This window comes from Varanus komodoensis, unplaced genomic scaffold, assembly GCF_004798865.1.
Source record: "Varanus komodoensis strain SLA01 unplaced genomic scaffold, ASM479886v1 scaffold7_1, whole genome shotgun sequence".
NCBI classification, from domain to species: Eukaryota; Metazoa; Chordata; class Lepidosauria; order Squamata; family Varanidae; genus Varanus; species Varanus komodoensis.
The window spans coordinates 12865202-12885108 of NW_025336479.1; the positions used below are offsets into that span (position 1 = coordinate 12865202).

Sequence of the window (19907 nt, forward strand, 5' to 3'; positions counted from 1 at the left end):
AACATGCTTTGCATGTGGAAGGTCCCATGTTCAATTCAAGGCTAAGAAATAATCCTGCCTGAAGCTCTGGAGAGCTTTTCTCACTTCATGCTGACAATACTGGGTCAGAGGGACCAACATTTTAACTCAGTCTCAGGCAGCTTCTTATATCTCAACTTGTGTGTGTGTAATTCAGAGCTCCAGCTGATGAACATATTTAATAACTATTAAGAACAGTGTGCATCTCTAATATGTCAGGTTAGATTAGATTAAGGGTTAAAGCTAACAAGTCTAGCATTTTAGTTACCAGGCAGGCTTAAGCCCAGCATGCTGACCTGACTGAAAGGCTAGCAATCAAAAACTTATCACGTGGTGTTGCATGTCCAGTGAGTGCTTTAAACTGGGCATTCCGCCACCACAGTACAGTGTTAACAAGCCCCTTCCTGGGCTACAGTGCACACATAGGCAAAGTGATCTGGTTTAAACAAACTCCAAATGCCTCAAAGATGCACGGGTGTTCTTGCTCTTCCGGCTGCACCTTTGAACAGGGCCTGAATCCAGATGTCCGAATTCTACCGTGCAAGAAAGCCTGGGCGTAAGGAAATGTAGGTCAAGGCGGATGAATACAGCCTAGACCAGCTTTGCTAAGCCTGCTGGGTGGTGAGCGATTAAAAAGGCATGCTGATGCCTGCCCGCCCGCCCCCCTCCAGCTGCATTCCACACAGACTACGCTGCCCCCGCTCCACCCCCGTCTCCTGCACAGCAAGTGCGGAAGCGGGGAATTTCCTGGCACCATATGCGGAACAGGAAGGCGGAAATGAAAACAGGATCAAGCCAAAATAGATCGGGGAAGGGATGAGAGGTTGCCGTTCTCTTAAAGGCACAGGATGCCCCAAAGGGTTACAAGCTTTTCCGAACAGACGGAAATGCACAAATGCATCTGGATTTTCCTCGCTCCCCCGCTAAACATCTTCCTCCCAGTCTTTCGATCCTGAAGAGCCTCTGCCCCAGGGCCAACGTGCGGAGGTGAATTTTCCCCTTGCACTGGAACTAAGCTGAGGATTTTCAACCAAAGAAAATCTCGGCTGGGGCGCCGAGATTGTGTGAAGAAAGGAAAACCATTTTTTTCAGATAACACACAACTTCTCACTTTGGAATAAGCTGCCAGCCCTCGAGTCCGCATGCACAATCAGGAATGCGTCCAGATTACTATTCTATCCATAAGCACGTTTCTATAGGAGGAGGAAATATTTATCTCCTCACTTAACAACCGTGAGTGTAAGTGATAAAGTTTGTTAATCTAAGCCTGCCTCCTTTTGTTCTTGCTGTGCCTTAAGCAGCAGCCTAACCTAAACAAAAACAAAAGAAACAACAAAGCTTTATGGACCATGCTAGAGAAAACTTAACCTGCTTAATTTCTGTCTGTCACAATACTGTTAAAGATATGGCAATGAAGCCACTTAAAACAAGTAGCAGTTCAAAACTAATCCATACTAAGAGAACTTGGTATGTCTTCAAAGAGAATCTATCCTAGCATACTTAACCGAGGCCCCGTGAGTACAGCCGTACAAACTCTTAAGAACCTACTCCCTGTGTTCTGCTGATATCCTGGCAGGTGCTCCTCCATATTCTATGATCTCAAGTTATATTTCTTTCTTACAATGCCTCTCTCAATCCTTACCCACAGCCACACCCCACTTTGATTTTCTAGTTCTGCCACTCCAGTGACCCAATCAAGTCTCCTCTCTCACAAAGATATGCAAAAGAAAGATTTGTCTAGAAGCCAGAAAAGAGACAACAGAGGAGGAGATTGGCGGCGGGGCGGGCGAGGCCAGACAGGCATGAACCAACAGCTGCATTCCAGTCACTGGAGCTTAGCCAAAGAACATTGCCTTAGTCTTTACTTGATATTTGATCATTCTTGTTTGTGGAAAGGGTGTTGCTAACTTGAAACCTTTGATTTGATTAAGAGTAACTGCAAAGAAATATAAATAATATTTTTGTCTTCAGGAATCGCACTGTACCACAAATCTGGACAATCACCTTCTATGTAAGACATGAACTTCATAAAAAGATTCCTCTTGCAATTGTTTAACCTCACTGATTGATACTGTGTGTGCATACACATATAAATGACATATATAAAAAGAAACTAATATGTATTGCCTTAAGTGGGTATTTTTCTTATCCCAGTTGACATTCACCTAATTCTTGGTATAATGGAGGACCGGATTTAGGTATAAGATCAATGAACTGCTGAGAAAGATCACTGCCTCATATGTCTGCTTAACAGAGTAAGAGCTACACATTAGAGCTGCCTGGGAACATGCCTCTACAGCTCTCCTATTCTGACTGCAGGCTAGAGTGGGAAGCTACCAATCAGTGCAGAGATACACACAGCTTTGAAGAAGTTGCCCAAGAGACAATTTCTATTGTACGCTAATTGGCTGCAATTGTTGGTTCAAAGAGCAGATGCTTCTTTTAATTGGTTTATTAAGGTTAAGGTTTTTGTTTCTGGTCAAGACTGCTTCTTTTTCAAATACAGTAGATATTTGCTTGCTAAGAGCTAAGCTGGTGTTCAGTTGAATACCTTATTAACAAAGTCAATCTGGCATTGTATGCAAAGCATCTTTAGCAACCATCACTTTATTGACACAGCAAAAGAAATATTCCCAGTACTTTTGCAACACTGTGCTTGTGCAAATAGGTCCAGATTGCCTGAGAAAGTGATCTCTCTTTATAGGGAGAGTGCCTCTGTTTTGCAAGAGGAGCTGGGAGGAGAAGGGCCATCCTTTCACCAAGGAGGAGACATGGGCTGGGGGTTTTGAAGATATGACATCACTACAGCAGAGATGGATAACCTGGAGAAAGAAGAAAAAGGGGCTAGAGGAGTGCAGCAAAATCCCTAGGAAAACATCATTAATAACAAACCAAGTTGTAGCGTCAGCAGAATGAATAAATATTAAAAAACCCCCCAAAATATGCATTCAAACTAAAAAATAGTGCATTACCACACTTGCTCAGGAACATGTATATTTGATATGCATCCTGAACCTTGTAACATGTCCTGAAAGTGCTTCCATCAGCAACAGCTTACAGAGAGTAAGTCAGGATCAGGGGAAACTTTCACCTGTGCAACCCATTGCTCTGTCTCCAGAATTGTTTTCAGAAAATGCATGCTGCAGCTAATTATTTAAATTAACAGGACTAAGCATATATATCCCAGGATCCTCACAATGATGAATCACTGCAAGTTTTCTAGGTAGGACTTCATCAATAAGGACTTCATTAAGATAATGGAAACCAAACAAACAAAGGGCAATGAGGAAAGGGATGAGGATGGAGGAGGTAGAAAGAGAGAGAAAAACCTTATCAATTATTAACCCAATGAGAGAAACAGAGATGGAGAATCCCCAGTCATAAGTTAAATTGATAAAAAGGGGGAAACTCAGGTTTCCCCAGGCCACTAGAACACCCACTGAGAAGGCCTGTTAGGTAACAGAGCACAAGGGCAAGTATTCAGGCAGGTGTTGAAAGGCCAAATTGGAACTGAGCATCTTCCACCAGGCTCCTCTTGAAAGTGCAACAAGTACAGAAATTGAGTGCAATGATATTTTTAGAATATGAAAGTCAAGGGTATTTAGTGCAAAGAGCTTCATGGAAAACAAATGGAGGTGGCAAAATGATTTCTAAAAGGGGATCACAGATACTTCATCATGCCAAACGTCCACAGTACTGTTAACAGTTAGCAGGGTACTACCCTGACTGAGTAGGAATGCAGGGGGGATTAGCGCAATGTGTCCAGGAGCTCCATTGCTCTGGCCATTTAGGTCCTTAGATACTGTTAACTCCACTCCACAGAAGGAACCTTTGGAGTGGGTGCTAGTCCTGGCAACCAAGTCCCATTGCTTTGAGCTGTTTTGCCAAGATAGCATTAAGGAGGCAAAATAAAGTTATGCTAATATATGGCAATTGAAGCAGCATAGCTTGAAAGTTTCCACACAAGTGCTGCAGGTCATTGTCATATATTTGAAAAACAGTTTCCTGACTTCCATTATCTGGCCACCATTCTCTTCAACTGTGATGCACCAGCCTGTCCACCCAGTGGGGCATATACAAAACAGAAAGGCCAGCATGAGCAAGAAAGGACAGCAGTAACATCAAGGCTGGCTGCCAAGTGGATACTGCATTCTACATAACTAGGATGCTTGAGCACCATACAGGTTTTTTTTTTTTTTTAAGAGTGTTGTCAGAGGCTCAGTGGTGGTAAGAGATTAACCCGAAAGAATTATAAAAGTATGACTCACATGAAACTGCTCATCATCTGTTTGGTATCTTCTGAACTCCGAGAGTTGGCAAAGCTGATGAATGAGCAGTAGACAGCAATCCAGGCACACCACTTAAGCTACAAACACCATGGAGCAATGTAGTAATAACCTCAGTGGGGTGACAAAGATTTAGCAATAGCTGTTACTCTCTAGTACAAGTCTAACACCATTAACAACATTCTGACTTCACAGAACTCAGGAATTGTCTTCAATTTTAAAGATAGTTACATTTGCTAGATAAAGCTCACTCAAAGTTAATTGTGAAGCAGACAATAAAATGTATTTGATTCCCAGAGAAGTTTGAAATTAAAACCTTACTAATGAATTCAGACCCCTTAAATTATACCATGCTGGGCAAGGGTATCTCAGAGATCAAGGATGTTCCCCCATAAGATGAACTGCAAAAAAAGACTTGTGTACACAACTGGGCATGTTAGTTGTCTTATTTATGTCAGCAAAAAATCCAGTTCTCACTCTAGAAACCTCAGGAAAAGAACACATTGGGTGTTCTTTTTAGTCAACCCATTCAATAAAGATTTATTTATTCATAGTAGCTAAGATACAAAGACATAGATATTACCATACAGATGTAAATATGCTGTTGTTACAGAGTATTTCTGAAATTTTAATTTATTTCATTCCTGAGAGACTTGTATGCAAAGCTGAATGTTCTTAATAATGTAGTAGGTTGGTAAATGATATAATCCCTTCTTGATTCACTTTGACGGTAATAGATTAGGTGTAGCAGGTTTGCAGTATTTTTGTACCATTTGAATCAAATCTTTGTGAGAAGAGGATTGGAAATCAGAAAAACCTTATCAAATAAGGGTTCTGTCTAAGCCATAAGGTGCCATTCTACTTCAGAATAAACACTGAAAACTGAATCTCCTACTTCTAAAGTCCTGCTATCTCACTCTGGCTAGGGGAAGAGGTGCTTTCTCCGTTTTAGTACTATAGGAAGGTTGTCTTCTTTTAAAAATTGCCTCCATTGTTTTCAATGGGAAGAAACAGAACCTCTTAGGCTCCTATTAAAAAACCTCAAGCTACTGAAAATCACCCTTATTTCTTTTTCAAGACTACCTAAGTGTTTATTTTAAAAGCTCTGAACTATTTCTTAGGAACATAATGGGTTCTATATTTTAAAACTGGATAAAATGTTAAAATGTTATGCCCTGAGGGACACTGCTATATGGGTTGTCTTTAGAAAACTGCAAAACCTAATGACATTAGCTTGATCCCATGTAAACGTTGATACTATTATGGATTCAATACAAATGCAAGCATCACTACTTATAGCTATCCAGAGTTTGCAGTGAATGTACTACAGATCTGTCTGTTAATACAATTGTAAATTTGATATAATCAATGCTATAAATCTTATATTAACAGTGTTAACAGTTAATATGACTGTCAAATCATGTTTTACTAGTACAAGCATTAACACAGTATTGTTCTAACACTTTGCTCTGTATTTTACAGGATCTGTTCCAACCGACAGGTGTTATCTAGAAAAAAACTGATATTCAATGTTCTTTGTAACTGCAAATCAGATTCTTTGTGCAGTACCAAGCCAATATTAGAAGAAGGCATGCTAGCATATGACACTGCCTCTTTATGCACTGCTTGCAGCATGGATACACAGTAAACCATTCATTCAGATAAAGGAACTTCATTTAACTATTCTGTCTTCCACTGTGCATTACAGTGCTTTGTACAGCCTTTAAACTCAGTTTGGCCTTCTCCCAGATCCATTTGCATTCACTCAAATATCTTCAGTAGACTATGTGGATTCATTACAATTTTAGTAAAATTCAATAAACAGCACTATCTGAAACTGAAGCACCATGCTACTGCCATTTAACTCTCAGTGACCAGTTAATAACTGATCAACATTTGGGACTTCAGAAATGTATACTACATCATCTCGTATGTTAGCAAATACTCTGGCTTAAAGGAATAGCAACTGCTTTGAAAAAATGGCCAAATGGCAGGGAAACAGACAAGGCCTAGGATTGGTTATACCGTGCAGTTAATTCAATACAATATAAGGAAGGAGGAAATGTTGTGATTTTTGTTACTAGAATAAGCCGCCCAAATCAGTCCTCCCTTGTAGAGTCAACTAACCTGGGTCTGTTGAGGACAGTATAATTCTGCTAAGCCTCCAAGGAACATGCATCTAATAACAAGGTCATAGCTACATGATAACACAGCTCGTATTGCTTTGAACTTGATTGGCTTCACTGGTGTTCTTAGTGCAGTGCAGGTAAGTCCTAGCTGTCTGAAACTCACCTTCAGCATCAAGCCGCACATGCTGAAAATCATTCCCAACAGATTCATGTAATCTGGTGTGGGGTCTTCCAGGGTAGGGTTATTCTCTGTGGATGGAGGCTTATATCTACAAATGAAACACCAAGATTGAGGAAAAAATAAAATAATAAATTATGCTTTAAAAGGAAATATTAGCTCTACAGCAACATCACAGTAAGAAGAAAGACATTAATGGCATTTTTACTGCTAATAATCAGATTTCATGCAGATTCTGAGCCTCTAAGTAGATATTTGTTGCTCTAACCACTGGAGACTAATTTCTGAGAGCAGAAATGGAGCTAACACTCTAATACCATTCTCTTCTCAAATGGTATTTTACCAAAATGCAGGAAAACTTATCTTCTAAGTTACAAAGTATGTAGAAGTAAGCCTCATTCAAACCAATTGGGTTTGCATTTTTTGAGTAGACATGTATAGAACTGTACTGCCAGTCTCATTTGTGGCAGCCCCATTCCAGTGCATGATTTAACAAGAGCTCAAACCATGTACAATTTACCATTATGTTTAGCATCACTGACTCAGCTAATTACTTTCTTCTGGCCATGATTCCTAAAGGTAAGAAGACTATTCTCCTAATATACAACAGAAAAATCTCTCCATTTGTTATTAATTCTTATGTTTGGCAAGAATATGCCTAATAATTTCCAATAACAGGAAAAAATATTTGTTCTCTGCTGTGCTTGAAGGCAGGCCTAAATCTAATAGGCTAAATTCACAGAAGAGTAGATTTCAGCTGAGCACAGGAAAAACATCTTAATTAACAGTAAGAACAGTGTGACAATGGAAGCACCTATCTGGATGGTGGACTCTTCTTTGCCAGAGGTCTTCAAGCAGAAGCTGGACAGGTAACTGTTGGGGATGTCTAGCTCTAGTTTCTTGCAAAGAAACATACTATATGGCCTAGAAGGTCCCTCTAACTCTTTATGATTGCACTCCTTTCTGGGTAACATGTTACAATGACAATCATTTTTCTTAGTTTCTAGTTGCTACTCCTCCTCCTCCTAATAGAATAATCTTTTACAATTCACTATCTCCACCCACTGGAAATATTGATCCAAATTATTTTTAATCTACTTTCTTTAATCTTTGTTATTCCCAAAACTCAGCCCATCCTTGCTGCTGTCCTTTGGTCATTCATTAAATTTCAGTACATGTACATTATACTGAAAGCATAGCTTCCAATGCTGCGGGTAAGGCAAATGTACTCTCTGCTCCCTCATGTACATTCAGAGAATGCACTGGAGCTTCAACCAGCAAAATTATGCTCATACCTTAGTCCTGTTAATAGTGAGACATGATCGCTCCATTTCAACATGTAGTCCCCCGAAATTTGCGGGGGATACGTTCCTAAAGCACCTGCGAATTGTGAAAAACCGCGAATTTGGTGCCAGTGATGGGCGCCGGGCGCCAAGGCGGTGTGGGCGGGAGGCGCGGGCCGGGCGGGCCGCAGAGTCCAAACTCGGAGGAAACCCCCTCCTTGCGAGTGAGCCGCTGCACGGCGAAGCGCTGGCTTACTCGCAAGGAGATCGGCTTGGACTCGCTCGGAGAAAAATCCAGCGAAAGACTGAACCGCGGATTCACGGGGGTATATAACATTTTTTTTTTAGGTCGATGACTTGCAATATTTTGCAAGGACAGCCGTTTTCTGCTTAGGCTTTCTTACAAACTCCTGGGACTAAGGTAATCTAGGCCCTGCTCATCCATAGAGCCACTGGGTGATTTTGAGCCAATCAAAGGCTCTCAGCCCAACCTACCTCACAGGGTTGTTGTGGGGATAAGAATGAGAGCAGGAAAAAGAGAAGTATTTAAGCCCATCTGAGTTATTTTAAAAAGAAAAAGGTGGGATATAAATTTAATAAATATTATCACAACCAGCTTAATTTCTAAATGCTGCAGATTTACTGGAGCCACACAGCTTCCCATGATAGTAGGACAGCTTCTGGCAGGATATCGATCTTTTCATGTACAAAAGCTACATGAATTTGTCATGAAAAATGACACTTCTCCTTCAGCATGAATGGTGAAAATAAGTGCTATGTGAAACATGAATTATGCAAACATCACCACACCTATTATATAGTATCTACAGTATCATTAGTAAGTAGTGACACAGGCTTCTCGTAAAATTTTGTAAACTTTCTGAAACTTTATTTTATAAAAAGTTCTTTAGCTATCTTATATCACAGTACCATTTCAATTGCCTTTGTTAAAAGAAGTGACAAACAGGAGTAAGAGAAATACATTTCAGCAGTGACCAAAATGCCTTCTGTGATGGATGCTGTAGCTAGGTCGACCAGGGAAATGGGCTACCATTTGCAATAATTAACTTGCTCCTCTAGCAAGTGAGCTTGAACTCTGTTCTAGGCAGCATAGCTGTTTCCTTGATCTAGCAAATCACTTAAAATCTTAATAGTTCCACATTAGACAGCACTTTCTTATTCGGGAATTAGTCACTAGATGATCTCCAAGGTCCCTTCGAACTCTACACTTCTTTGAAGGCCTTCTGTTTGCTACTTCAGTAACAATCCACCACTTTGTTAATCCCTCCTGCCCCCAAAAAAGCCCGTGCAGATCTCCTGCAGGGCAAATTGCATGCAATAAGAATATATCTATCTCACCCACTTACATGGAAACTGGATAACGCACTGGATTATTTTGTGGCACAATATTCCCATAGTATTCCATGCAACTGATGAATTAGGTTCGAGGTTATGAAACCTCATGTAAGAATCAGTATGTTACTCTTTTGAGGTGCCACAAATTTTCCTGCTGTTTTCACCATCTCCTTGATTCAGGACCTGCAGCTGCGGCACACCTGGATCATCTGAATCAGTCTAAATATTTGCAACCTCTGTCCCAAAGCTCCCGCCAGCCACTTCTGCCACGGTATTCCGGTTCTCCCCAGGTATTTTCCCGCGGCTAGGCGGTATGACGACAGGTTAATCCTCGCATGCCTTTGCCACTGCGTTGCCATAGTGATCTCCCGCCCGTCGTGTGCAATCGCTGAGGGAGACGGGAAGGCGCCTCAGCGCCCCCTTTCGTAGCACAAATAACTGACTCCCACGCTGTCCCTTTCCATGCTCTAGTGGGCCCGCGCTCTGGCCGTGGCGTTGCCATAGCGACCCCCAAGCCCCCATCATAACTGACCTGAGGACACGGTTGGGCCGCCGCGGGTCCGCCATGCTATTGCTGAACATCGCTCTCCGGCTCCCCTGACCTACAGCCTGAACCACTCGGCTTCCGTTTCCCTTCCCTGCCGAGAGGAGGGCGCTTAATAGTGTAACACCACGGGCTCAAGCACTCTAGTTCCAGCTGGTACCTGCGGGCCACGCTGGTTCGCGACGCCAGGCATGCCTTCACCGGGGGGGGGGGGGGGGGGGGGGGGGGAATGGGGGGGGAGTCCGTCAGTTCAATCGCAATTCCATCTCTCTTGTCTTAGACATCACGGGGGGCGGGGGGGGGACCAAGGAGAAGGAAACGATACTCTGAGGGGAGAAAATTGGTGAGGGAACGCTTGTGTTCACGTGTAATCCTCCCCTGAACTCTGATTTATGGTGTGCTGTAAAGATTTAGGGGAAATTGTTAACGATAAGAAACAGCGTGTTTGTTGTAGATTGTTTTTCCCGAATGAGGAAAAATTAGGCGAGGAGGATATATAGGAAAATCACTGGAAGGGCAAGTTGGTCTAAATTTGTTCTAGACAGCGCTGGGTTAGGAGAGATCTTCAGAGCAATGGGAAAGAATCGTGTTCAATGGAAGGAACAATGTTTAAAGAACGCTAAATTTATTAGAGAGCATTATCCGTGTAAATATGACAACTGGTTTGGAATGAGAATGTGGAAATAAGGCTCTCTGGTGGGTTGGTGGAACATGGTATGCTTGGCGACATAACTGCTTGCCTCTGCTGATTAGCTTTCTAAAGTTAATGGTTTCTTGTTCGGTTTTATTCTGTCTACTGTTATAAATAGTCCAAATATTTTTGCTCAAATATTTTTATACAGCTGAGAATTGATTTCAGTTTGTATTTGTGTTTCTTGGAAATAGAGTGGTGTTACTCCAAGGGGAACAAATTCCCAGAAGCAGAGCAATTGTGGTACATCATTCCAACTTTGGGTAGTTTTGGTGCATGAGATTTTGCTCTGAGCATTCCTATTCTATCAAGAGTACAGGAGAAGAATTTGTAAAACACCCGTGAAGCAAGTTACTTGTCTTCATCATGGCCTTTCCAGAGCCAAAACCTAAGAAGCCTGAGCTGCCAAAGAAGCTGCTGAGCACCCTGGAATGTAAACAGGGAGCTGTCAGGGCAGTGAGATTCAATGGTAAGTTATCTTGATCCTTGATGTTTTGGGATTGCAAGCTTTTACTCGTGTATTAGATCAAAAAAACAGTCATTTAGGGCAAGGATAAAGCTTGATTGTGGGTAGGGTGAAAGTATAGTACTACAAGGTGAATGATAGAATTTGTGTAGTGCAAGAAGAAATAGGACAAGCTGATCTCAGAGGAACGCTACAAATAATTCTTGGGTTTTCCCTCTCACCCCTCTCATTTCAGTGGATGGAAATTATTGCCTTACCTGTGGCAGTGACAAGTCACTCAAGCTCTGGAACCCCTACAAAGGAACACTTCTCAAGACTTACAGTGGCCATGGCTATGAAGTCTTGGATGCAGCAGGGTAAGAGCTGGATGAGACACATTTGCTGGAAAAGGGAGGGGGTTTTTTGGTAATAAATACCTTCAGAGAATTTGAGATGATAAATGGACTAGATAGTGATCATGGTGGTCACCATGATTATGGTTGTAGTAACAACTCTTGTACTTTGTCCATATTTGTATAAGAGTCGGTAGGGTAAAGTAACATTTGAAAATTATTCCTCAAAATTTTTTATTACAAAATGCAATAATAAAATGTATACTGTACAATGTGAGAGCCAGTGCAAGTGTAGTAATTAGAATGTTGGACTGGGATACAGAAGATCTGGGTTCTAGTCCCTACTCCAGCACAAAGTTCACTGGGTAACTTTGGATCAGTCACTGCTTCTTAGCCTAATCTACCCCTCAAGGTTATTGTGATCATAAAATTGATAGGAGGACAAGGATTATTTAAATCCTTTCAAGTCCTATAAAAGAGAAATAAAATGATTTATATTTCATCAAAATGGCCATATAGAAAAAATGCCCATATAGAACTTTGACATTTGTTACTCCAGAATGCAACAGAAAGTAGTTTCAATGTAACTATCACTGGTAAATTAAGCAAATTTATGAAGGTATGGTCTTATGTTTTAAAATCCTTTTCTTTCCTGCTCACTTTTGGAAGGGACAAAAACCAATAAATGAGAGTCCAACTTGTGACTATGGAAAATGTTAATCCTACATTTGAAGCTTGCCTCATGTTTTCATACTTGTCTTTATTCCTTAATTTACTCCTACTTGTTTTTGAAAAATTAAATCTGATGTTCTCTATATAGTAGATTCTGCGCTCACAATACAATCAGAACATGTACATAGAATCCTGGGAATGGGGCTTAATGTACTGAAGTAACAGATCTAAGAGCAATTATTTCAGTGGCTTTCCCTGTTTCCCCCTCTCTCACACCCCTTCTGCCCCTCCCCCCAGGTCATTTGATAACAGTCAACTTTGTTCATGTGGCGCAGACAAGACAGTGGTGCTGTGGGATGTTGCCACAGGGCAGGTGATTCGCAAATTCCGTGGCCATGCAGGGGTAAGATATGCCTTGTCTTTTGGAGGTTCCAGAAAAACAGGAAAATTCTTTCCATTCAGATCTAGATACAAGAATTCCTTTGTGCTCCCACTAGGCCAGCAGTGAGGAACTGTTTATGCTCTAGGGCACGGGTCCTCAAACTACGGCCCGCGGGACAGATCTGGCCCACCATGCCCATTTACCCAGCCCGCCATGCCCATTTAGACCCGCCGCACCCTCACACCCACACATGTGCCCACCGCTGCCCAGCACGCCCCGCACATGGGAGGCAGCGGTTTGCACGCTCGGAGAAAACAATCTCCAAGCAAGCAAGCAAGCAAGCAAGCCGCTGCCTTGTGCATACCCACCCCTGCCTCACCTCCCCTTGCCCCGCCTGCCCATGCCTTGCCTCCCCTCGCAGCCCGTGCACACCTTATCCCGCCCCCGCCTTGGTGTGCATGCCTGCACACACCGCCTCCACCCCGCCCCCTCATCGGCCCGTGCACACCTCCGGCACCACCTTTCCGGCCCATGCCCAGCCCCGGCACCTTTCAGCTGGCCCCCGGTGAAAAAGTTGGAGGAGCACTGCTCTAGAGGCCAGATTACCCATCCCGTGACTCCTCCTGGCATTAGGGAGCAGGGCTCAGTCCTTGTTATCCATGGTGGGATCATACCTGCTGATATTGTTCAGCTCCCAGGCTAAAGTGCTGACTACTCCAACCAGCATTTCAGGATTTTGAGAACCAGCTTCACTTTCATGAGCTGTTCCTCACCAGGAGAAACCCTGGCAAATTGAAGCTGGTTCGATGCTGGCTAGGAAAGTACTCCCCCTTCATCTTGAAAACAGGGAGAGGTGGACTCAGCACCCCAAAGTGCTGGCTGAGTATATAGTCAGCATCCATCCTCTTTCCCCCTGAAGGCCTAGCCTGGCTGATCGGTTTCGGCCCACAGGTTGCAGGTTCCCCATCTTTGCACAAGGGGTTGGTGATAGCCATGGGCTGTGTGCTGCAGAGACTTCACAATGTCTGCGACTTTGCCTGCTTGACAGGAAAAAGCCTGTGGGGTGCAAGAAACTGCTCACCACAATGGATGGTTTTGGGGAGTGGAAGACAGAGAAATAATGGTACCTTTGTGGGAAATCTCAAGCCATGCACTTTAAAACACTAGCTCTTAATATTCAATTTCTGAGATAAAATACCTGCCTTCTGCAAAAGACTTTTGGGGGGGTTTGTATCTTTGTCTCTGTGTGACCAGTTCTTCCAATGACCCTTTCCAGTGATTGGGGTGTTCAATTTGTTTGAATCTATTCAAGGGGAGCAATCCTAGGAATCAAGAAGTCCAACCCCATGATCATTGTAAAGTGATCAGCAAATATAGGTAGAGTGAGATTTGGATAGAGAAACAGAATATGGGAGTAGGAAATCGAGGCTCAATATAAGAAAAATACAAGAGCATAGTAATTTTGCTGGGTGAGGAAAGAAAAGAAAGAGAAGCATTAATGCACACTGCTTATATGACTAGACTTATTATTTTATTCTTGGAGAGGATAGAGATAGGAATGGAGAACAGGCCTCAGCAGGAATTCCAAGATCTCTTAAACTGTTCAGTGTTAGATGCAGCAATCAGGACAGTAATATTTCTTTTCTTTCTTGCTATGCAGAAGGTAAACTGTGTCCAGTTCAATGAAGAGGCAACCGTGATCCTTTCAGGTAACCACTGCTTTCCTTCTCATCTTGCTTTTTCTCCTGGAAAACTCATTTTAAGCTCTGCCTGGGATGCTTCTTTACTGCCATGCAGGTTCTATTGACTCCAGTGTCCGCTGCTGGGACTGTCGCTCACGCAGACAAGATCCAATACAAATTCTAGATGAAGCCAAAGATAGTGTCTCCAGTGTGAAGGTGTCAGACCATGAAATCCTTACAGGGTGAGAAAGGGTTACACAAGAAGGGTGGGATGAAGTCAAAGCTAAAGGGAGAACAGGAGAGTGCACACTCCCTGCTTTTTGAAGTCTAAGATAGGTCCTCATATTTTAAACTTCTGTTAATGTTAAAAACATTTTCAATATACACACTTTTCAAAAAGGAGGAACGGAACCCATTCCTTCATGGGAGCAGCAGCCATGTGTGGCAGGATTGCCATAAAGTGTGACAGAGCCCAATTTAGGTCAAGGTGGAAATTCTTGTTTTGTCACATCTTTTGTCATCATTTTGCTTTCTGGGCATTTCAACATGCTTCACTTCAGTGTTCTGAATATCACATTTATCCCTTTGTACATCTTAACAAATTTAGGCATTCTGCCATACTATCATCATTATGTAGTGTTTTCCTCTCCCCTTAAGTTACAGAACTGACTTGGAAATGTTACTGATTAAAAGTATATCCATAAAATGGCAGATGACTCCAGTGGCTGGCTGAAGAGAAAGTGTGCAGGGCTCTTTTTCTACTCAGCCTTCCCAGTATGTTGTGGCTGAACAAAAAGCTTCCACTGCTTTCTCCTTGCTCCATTCAGCCCATTTCCCTTTCTCTCGTCTTTCTGTCTCTCTTTCATAGCTGAATGGAAAGCTTACTTTCTGCTCAGCAGAGCTTTTTTCATTTCATTTAAAACTTTCACTGCTACATTCAGGTGTGGAACGGGGATCTAGGATTCTACCCTCAAACACCAAGCTTTTTCTGCATTCCTTGGGGAAGGACCTTGGGGATCCCCATCTTCATCTCATTAACATAGTCTCAGTCCATCCATCTCTCTAGGTTCATTTTGGTGACTAGCACAAGTATGTGCATGATACACACTTGATTACTATGAGGCGTGAACTGCATGGCACTTTACAATGATCATGGGGTTGAACTTGCAGAGGGCAGATATCCTACCTCAGAAATTGAATAGTAAGAGCTAGTATTTTTAAGGTGCATGGCTTGAGATTTCTGGGTCTCTCACTCTCTCAACTAATCAGAATTCCCCAACGCCTCTCTTTTCTTTCTCAGTTCTGTGGATGGCCGTGTCCGGCGCTATGACCTCTGTGCTGGGGAGCTGTACTCAGATTACATTGGAAGTGAGTGCTGCCTATGGATCAGTTGGCAGTCTGGTATAGTGAGAGTTTTAGAATTAAAGGTCCTGTTATCTGGTACATTTCCTTTGCTTCTTTTGCCCTAGAAGGGAAGTGGGTGAGTTTTGTAATCTTTTCTCTAGCAGATGCCCCTCAGGTTCACACTGAAGGCTCTCTGCAGGGCTGCACCTTGCACCTTCAGTTCCTCGCCCACTCACTCTAGGCTTGCAGTTGATCCCCACGAGCCACCATCCCTTGCTTTCATCCTTTGGTGTCCAGAGCCACGAAGAAGCTGTTGTCACCTTTCTGGGAAGACGTTGTCAGGGATACTATCCAGCTTCTTGCTTCTCCAAAGATACAGGCGTGCACCTTGCTTGAATTGATAGAGCCCAGCAGCACTGCCTTGTTCTCATTTTAGGTCCCATCACCTGCGTGTGTTTCAGCAAAGATGGGCAATGCACACTGACTGCTAGCTTGGATTCTACGCTGCGATTGTTGGACAAGGATACCGGGGAGCTGCTGGGAGAGTAAGCGGCCGCATCATTCATCCCTACCCTTAGTCAAACTCAGCCCTGTCCCTTTATGTGTGACTCTGGTCACTTGTCATCTTCATTTACATTCTTACTCTGCCAGTGCCTGTTGGCAACTGCCTGTGGGCTGATGGGGAAAGCCAGGCTGGGATGAGCAGAGCGATTCTTCTCATTCTCTTTCCATTTTCTCAATGACCTCTCCAGGTATACAGGCCACAAAAACGTAACCTACAAGATGGATTGCTGCCTAAGTGAGCGAGACACACATGTTGGGAGCTGCTCGGAGGATGGGAAGGTGTATTTCTGGGACCTGGTAGAGGTGAGTGGAATGGCCTGGGAGAATGGGGAGATTTCATCTTGAGCTGTTAGGTGACTTCCCAGTACCTCGTGGGAGCAAAGCTATAGCCTTCACAGTGGGCTGTAGACTGAATTCCCCTTGGTTGGACAGAACAGTACTTAGCATTGGAGAGCAAAGCAGGCTGGGGATAGGAGCATTTGTGAACAGATTTTCCCCTTTTATCAAAGTGGTGATAATTGCTGTATAGGCAGGGCATGTGCAGTCTCTGCTTTTCTTACATCTACAGTTTGCTTTCTCACAGGGATCCCTTACCTTGACCTTGCCCATCAGCAATGCTGCAGTCCAGTCTCTGTCCTTCCACCCAACCGAGACGTGCCTGCTTACTGCTGCAGAGGGCCTTGTCCAGCTCTGGAGGGAAGACTCTTATGTGGCTGAGGAAGGGGCACCTGCCTGACTGTCATTGCCCCGGTCCCCACAGAGAACCACAGATGGAAACTCTGGCATTCCTGCCTTCAGAAATGCACAGAGCCATGCACACTGCCTTCCGGTAGGAGTGTTACGTTGGGCTGGGGATAAGCATCACTGGCACTTTGCATCTTCCGAAGGGTCAGCCTGGTTATCAGAAAAGTCTCTGGAAGTTCCCTGAGCTAGTAGAATCTGAAGGCTTCCTAGCCCTTTGGGATGCACTCTATGGGTCAGTTCTATGTGCTGCCAACACTGATTTAAGTAAAGCATGTACGTTCTCTTATTGTACACGTCTTTGCTGTATATGAGCTCCAGGCATGCAAGAGAGTACATACAGTGGTTTTAAGTGTGTGCAAGTACTACTGTGAACAGTCCAGGAATGCAAAGGGTCATCATGCGAAAACAAGGTAGCCTCAAAAGGAAACACATGGAGGAAACACATTTTCTGTTCTCTGGGCCCTTGATGCTGAGCTGGTTCCCGAGAATGAGGTAACAAGAAAGGAAACTTTGTCTTTCTGTATGAGTACGTGAAACTGCTCAGATCAGCTTATTGAGCTCATCCATTTTATGTGTATGTAACCTTGCATAATAACAAAAAGATGTCCTGTTTATGTCTCATCAAAATGTTCAGGTCTTTCTTGGGGAAACCATGACCCAGATTGATGTATATCTCATGCACAGCCTGCTGAATCCATGAGGCCCACTCTTCCTTGCTGTTGGGAAACGGACTTTAATTCTCCATGATGTTGAGCTTGGCCAGAATCTCAGATTAAAGCCTAGGCCCTTCCTGCTCACACTCAAGGTGCAGCAATCTTGACTCAGTTCACTGGGACAAGGGAGATGCGTGTGTAGGCGTGTCCTGGCCCCGCTCATGAAGCCACTGAAATGCTTACCTGCCCCTGACAAACATAGAAAAGTCAGAACAGTTTCTCTGAGCAGCAGGGGGAACTTGCGATAGAAACACCTTATGGATAACTAGAAATACAATGTAATAACTCATAACTCATTATCAAACATGATAACCCATGTTTGGACCTATGTGACTGGAAAGCTGCTTCATGCTACTTAAAACAAACTTCAACTTTCCACTTTTTCTTTTGCCATATGAACCTGACATTCCTATCTTGTGTGTCTATGCCTCCTGGCCAGCATTACATTTTCTCCTCCATCAGGGTGAAAACATGAGAAGGCCCATGTTCAATCAGACCCACAGACTAACTAGTTCACCATTCAGCAGCTGAAGGACCATCCAGTCCGAAGGTGAGGACCCATAGAAAGAGAGCCTGGAGTTTACCTGTCAGCATGACTCCTGGATAGCAGACTGAGCAGGCACCCAGGTCATAGTGTTCCTTCCTATGCTGAGATGCATTGCATTTCTATCTCAATGATATGAGTAACTAATTTTGTGCCTTTACCTCTGGATTATGCATCTTTGAGGCATATCAGGGCTTCTTTTTTGGTGCCATGTGCCGGAAGGTGCTGTGTTTCTCACCTACTGCTTTATTAATTACCTCACCTCCCATCTTGAATGCTTTTCGTGATTGTTCTTCCTTGCTGTGTTAAATTGTCTGACAAAGAATGCAGAAAGGTGGCTGTCTGTCTCTTAATGATAACTTGTCTCAGGTCACCCAGAGAGCTTTGGGGCTGGGCACTGACCTGAACCTGTTTTCCTCCTGTTCTGCCCCACAACTATAGTAAGGGCCACACAACTCTGGTATATTGCAGCACGTACTGTCTACCCTGCAGCAAAGAGTCAGGGCTGGAACTCAGTGAGAGGTCACACACCTGAACAACTCAGTGCCTTTGGTCATGCACTGGTAGGTACATTTTGTCACATTGTTTAAACCGGCTTAACGGGTTTCGGCATTGTCAGTGTCTGATTTCAATGAGAGATAAATAAGGGATGTGGGAACACATGGCAGTAGAGGCCTAGCTATTGTTGGTGACAGGCGCTCAATTAATTTTAAAATGTTCCCTCTGAAGTGCAGTCATTCTGGTAGCACTCTTGCTTTTTGCCCCATTCCTATGGACTCCTGCTAATTAGTTTATGCATGGAGGGAAATCAGGCTCTGGATCCAGCATCATCCTGGCTCAGAGATATTTGCAGAAGTAGCTTTCCCCACCTCCTGCAAATGCCACCCAGAGGAACCTATTGAATATGGCTAACTATGGTGTGGGAGAAGAATGTGCAGTAAACAGGCAGAAGGACCAGCTGTGCAGAGCCCCTCATTTCAAGGAAAGTGGATCCAGAATCCAGCCCCTTGATCTCATGCCCCAAGCTCAGCAAGAAGCGGTGTGCAGTGAATCTGGCAGCTGTCACCCAGCCAGCAGCGGAGGTTTGGTATCATCGGGCTCCTGCACAGGTCCACCACAGCTGGGGCCCAGCAGCGCCCAGAGTGGCCTGGCCCCTTCCTTCTCCATCACTGCTGCCTCTTACCGACTGACTTGCTCTCTGGCCCAGAGCACATGTGTGAGCCGTGATGGCAAAGAGGAGGAGCAATACTCGGAGCCAGTGGCAACGTTAGAAAAGGGTTCCACGGGGGATGTCGGCCAAGATCCTCCAGAAACTGAAATCAGCAGTTTTCTTTTTTCCCGCATCAGCAAGGGCTGGCAACAGTCTCTTCGGCAGATTCCTGCACTACTGAAAGCATTTTGCTTGCTTCTCTGCTTAGCCAACACTGGGGGTAGGAGCTTGTGATCCTTCAGACTCCTGGCCTGCAGCTGCTGTTACGTCCCACCCTTGGCCACGACTGAGAGGAACCATAGGCCAGTTGCTCATCCCTGACTCTGGCACTCTGGCGGCAGCAAGGGATTAGCCCTAGAATAATTAGGCAGGCCTTTTCTCTAGGTCACAACAGATACTGTTTTCCTGTTGGGTGACATTTTGATGTGCAAACCACAGTGGCCTGCAGAGGAAGCTACTTCAGTGAAGGAGGTGATGATTTAAGATGGAGTGATTGGAAGGCAGTTGCTGCAGGGAGATGTGAGAGAGGATCAAAGTTTAGGATGGAGCAGTGGGCTTCCGCATAGACAAAGCACTTTTGCCGCCTCTTGCGCAACACGAGGAGAGAAGCAGTTACAGAATATTGGTGCAGCATGTCATATTCTAAAAATGAACGTGTCAGTATTGGGCCCAGCCAAAGAGGAAGGTTATCTGAGGGTTGGTGGAGGGAGGCACTGCAGGGCTTCTTGGCTGGCTTATCTCAACTCTTTGGAAAGTGGTTTGTTCATCA

General features: G+C 43.9%; 2 protein-coding genes across 2 annotated transcripts; one reads left to right on the forward strand and one right to left on the reverse strand.

Moving 5' to 3' along the window:
* Positions 1-2606: 2606 nt before the first annotated feature.
* On the reverse strand, positions 2607-9892 carry WDR83OS (WD repeat domain 83 opposite strand). Its single transcript, XM_044453969.1, has 4 exons — positions 9783-9892; positions 6597-6702; positions 4287-4384; positions 2607-2840 (listed from the first exon to the last, which is right to left on the reverse strand). The coding sequence occupies exons 1-4, from the start codon at positions 9830-9832 to the stop codon at positions 2774-2776; spliced, it is 321 nt and encodes a 106-aa protein (XP_044309904.1). The 5' UTR covers positions 9833-9892; the 3' UTR covers positions 2607-2773.
* Positions 9893-10042: 150 nt separating this feature from the next.
* On the forward strand, positions 10043-17292 carry WDR83 (WD repeat domain 83). Its single transcript, XM_044453548.1, has 10 exons — positions 10043-10137; positions 10680-10954; positions 11187-11307; positions 12253-12358; positions 13998-14046; positions 14135-14261; positions 15320-15387; positions 15800-15908; positions 16116-16230; positions 16511-17292. The coding sequence occupies exons 2-10, from the start codon at positions 10852-10854 to the stop codon at positions 16661-16663; spliced, it is 951 nt and encodes a 316-aa protein (XP_044309483.1). The 5' UTR covers positions 10043-10137; positions 10680-10851; the 3' UTR covers positions 16664-17292.
* The last annotated feature ends 2615 nt before the right edge of the window (positions 17293-19907 follow it).

What these genes read in the sequence shown, in the direction of transcription:
- WDR83OS (XM_044453969.1), bottom strand. Translation starts at nt 9,832, where the DNA reads ATGTTCAGCAATAGCATGGCGGACCCGCGGCGGCCCAACCGTGTCCTC. An exon ending in CGGCCCAACCGTGTCCTCAG is followed by an intron (nt 6,703 to 9,782) that starts GTCAGTTATGAT and finishes TTTCATTTGTAG; the next exon opens with ATATAAGCCTCCATCCACAG. An exon ending in CAGATGATGAGCAGTTTCAT is followed by an intron (nt 2,841 to 4,286) that starts GTGAGTCATACT and finishes TTCTTTCTCCAG; the next exon opens with GTTATCCATCTCTGCTGTAG.
- WDR83 (XM_044453548.1), top strand. Translation starts at nt 10,852, where the DNA reads ATGGCCTTTCCAGAGCCAAAACCTAAGAAGCCTGAGCTGCCAAAGAAG. An exon ending in CAGGGCAGTGAGATTCAATG is followed by an intron (nt 10,955 to 11,186) that starts GTAAGTTATCTT and finishes CTCTCATTTCAG; the next exon opens with TGGATGGAAATTATTGCCTT. An exon ending in ATTTCTGGGACCTGGTAGAG is followed by an intron (nt 16,231 to 16,510) that starts GTGAGTGGAATG and finishes GCTTTCTCACAG; the next exon opens with GGATCCCTTACCTTGACCTT.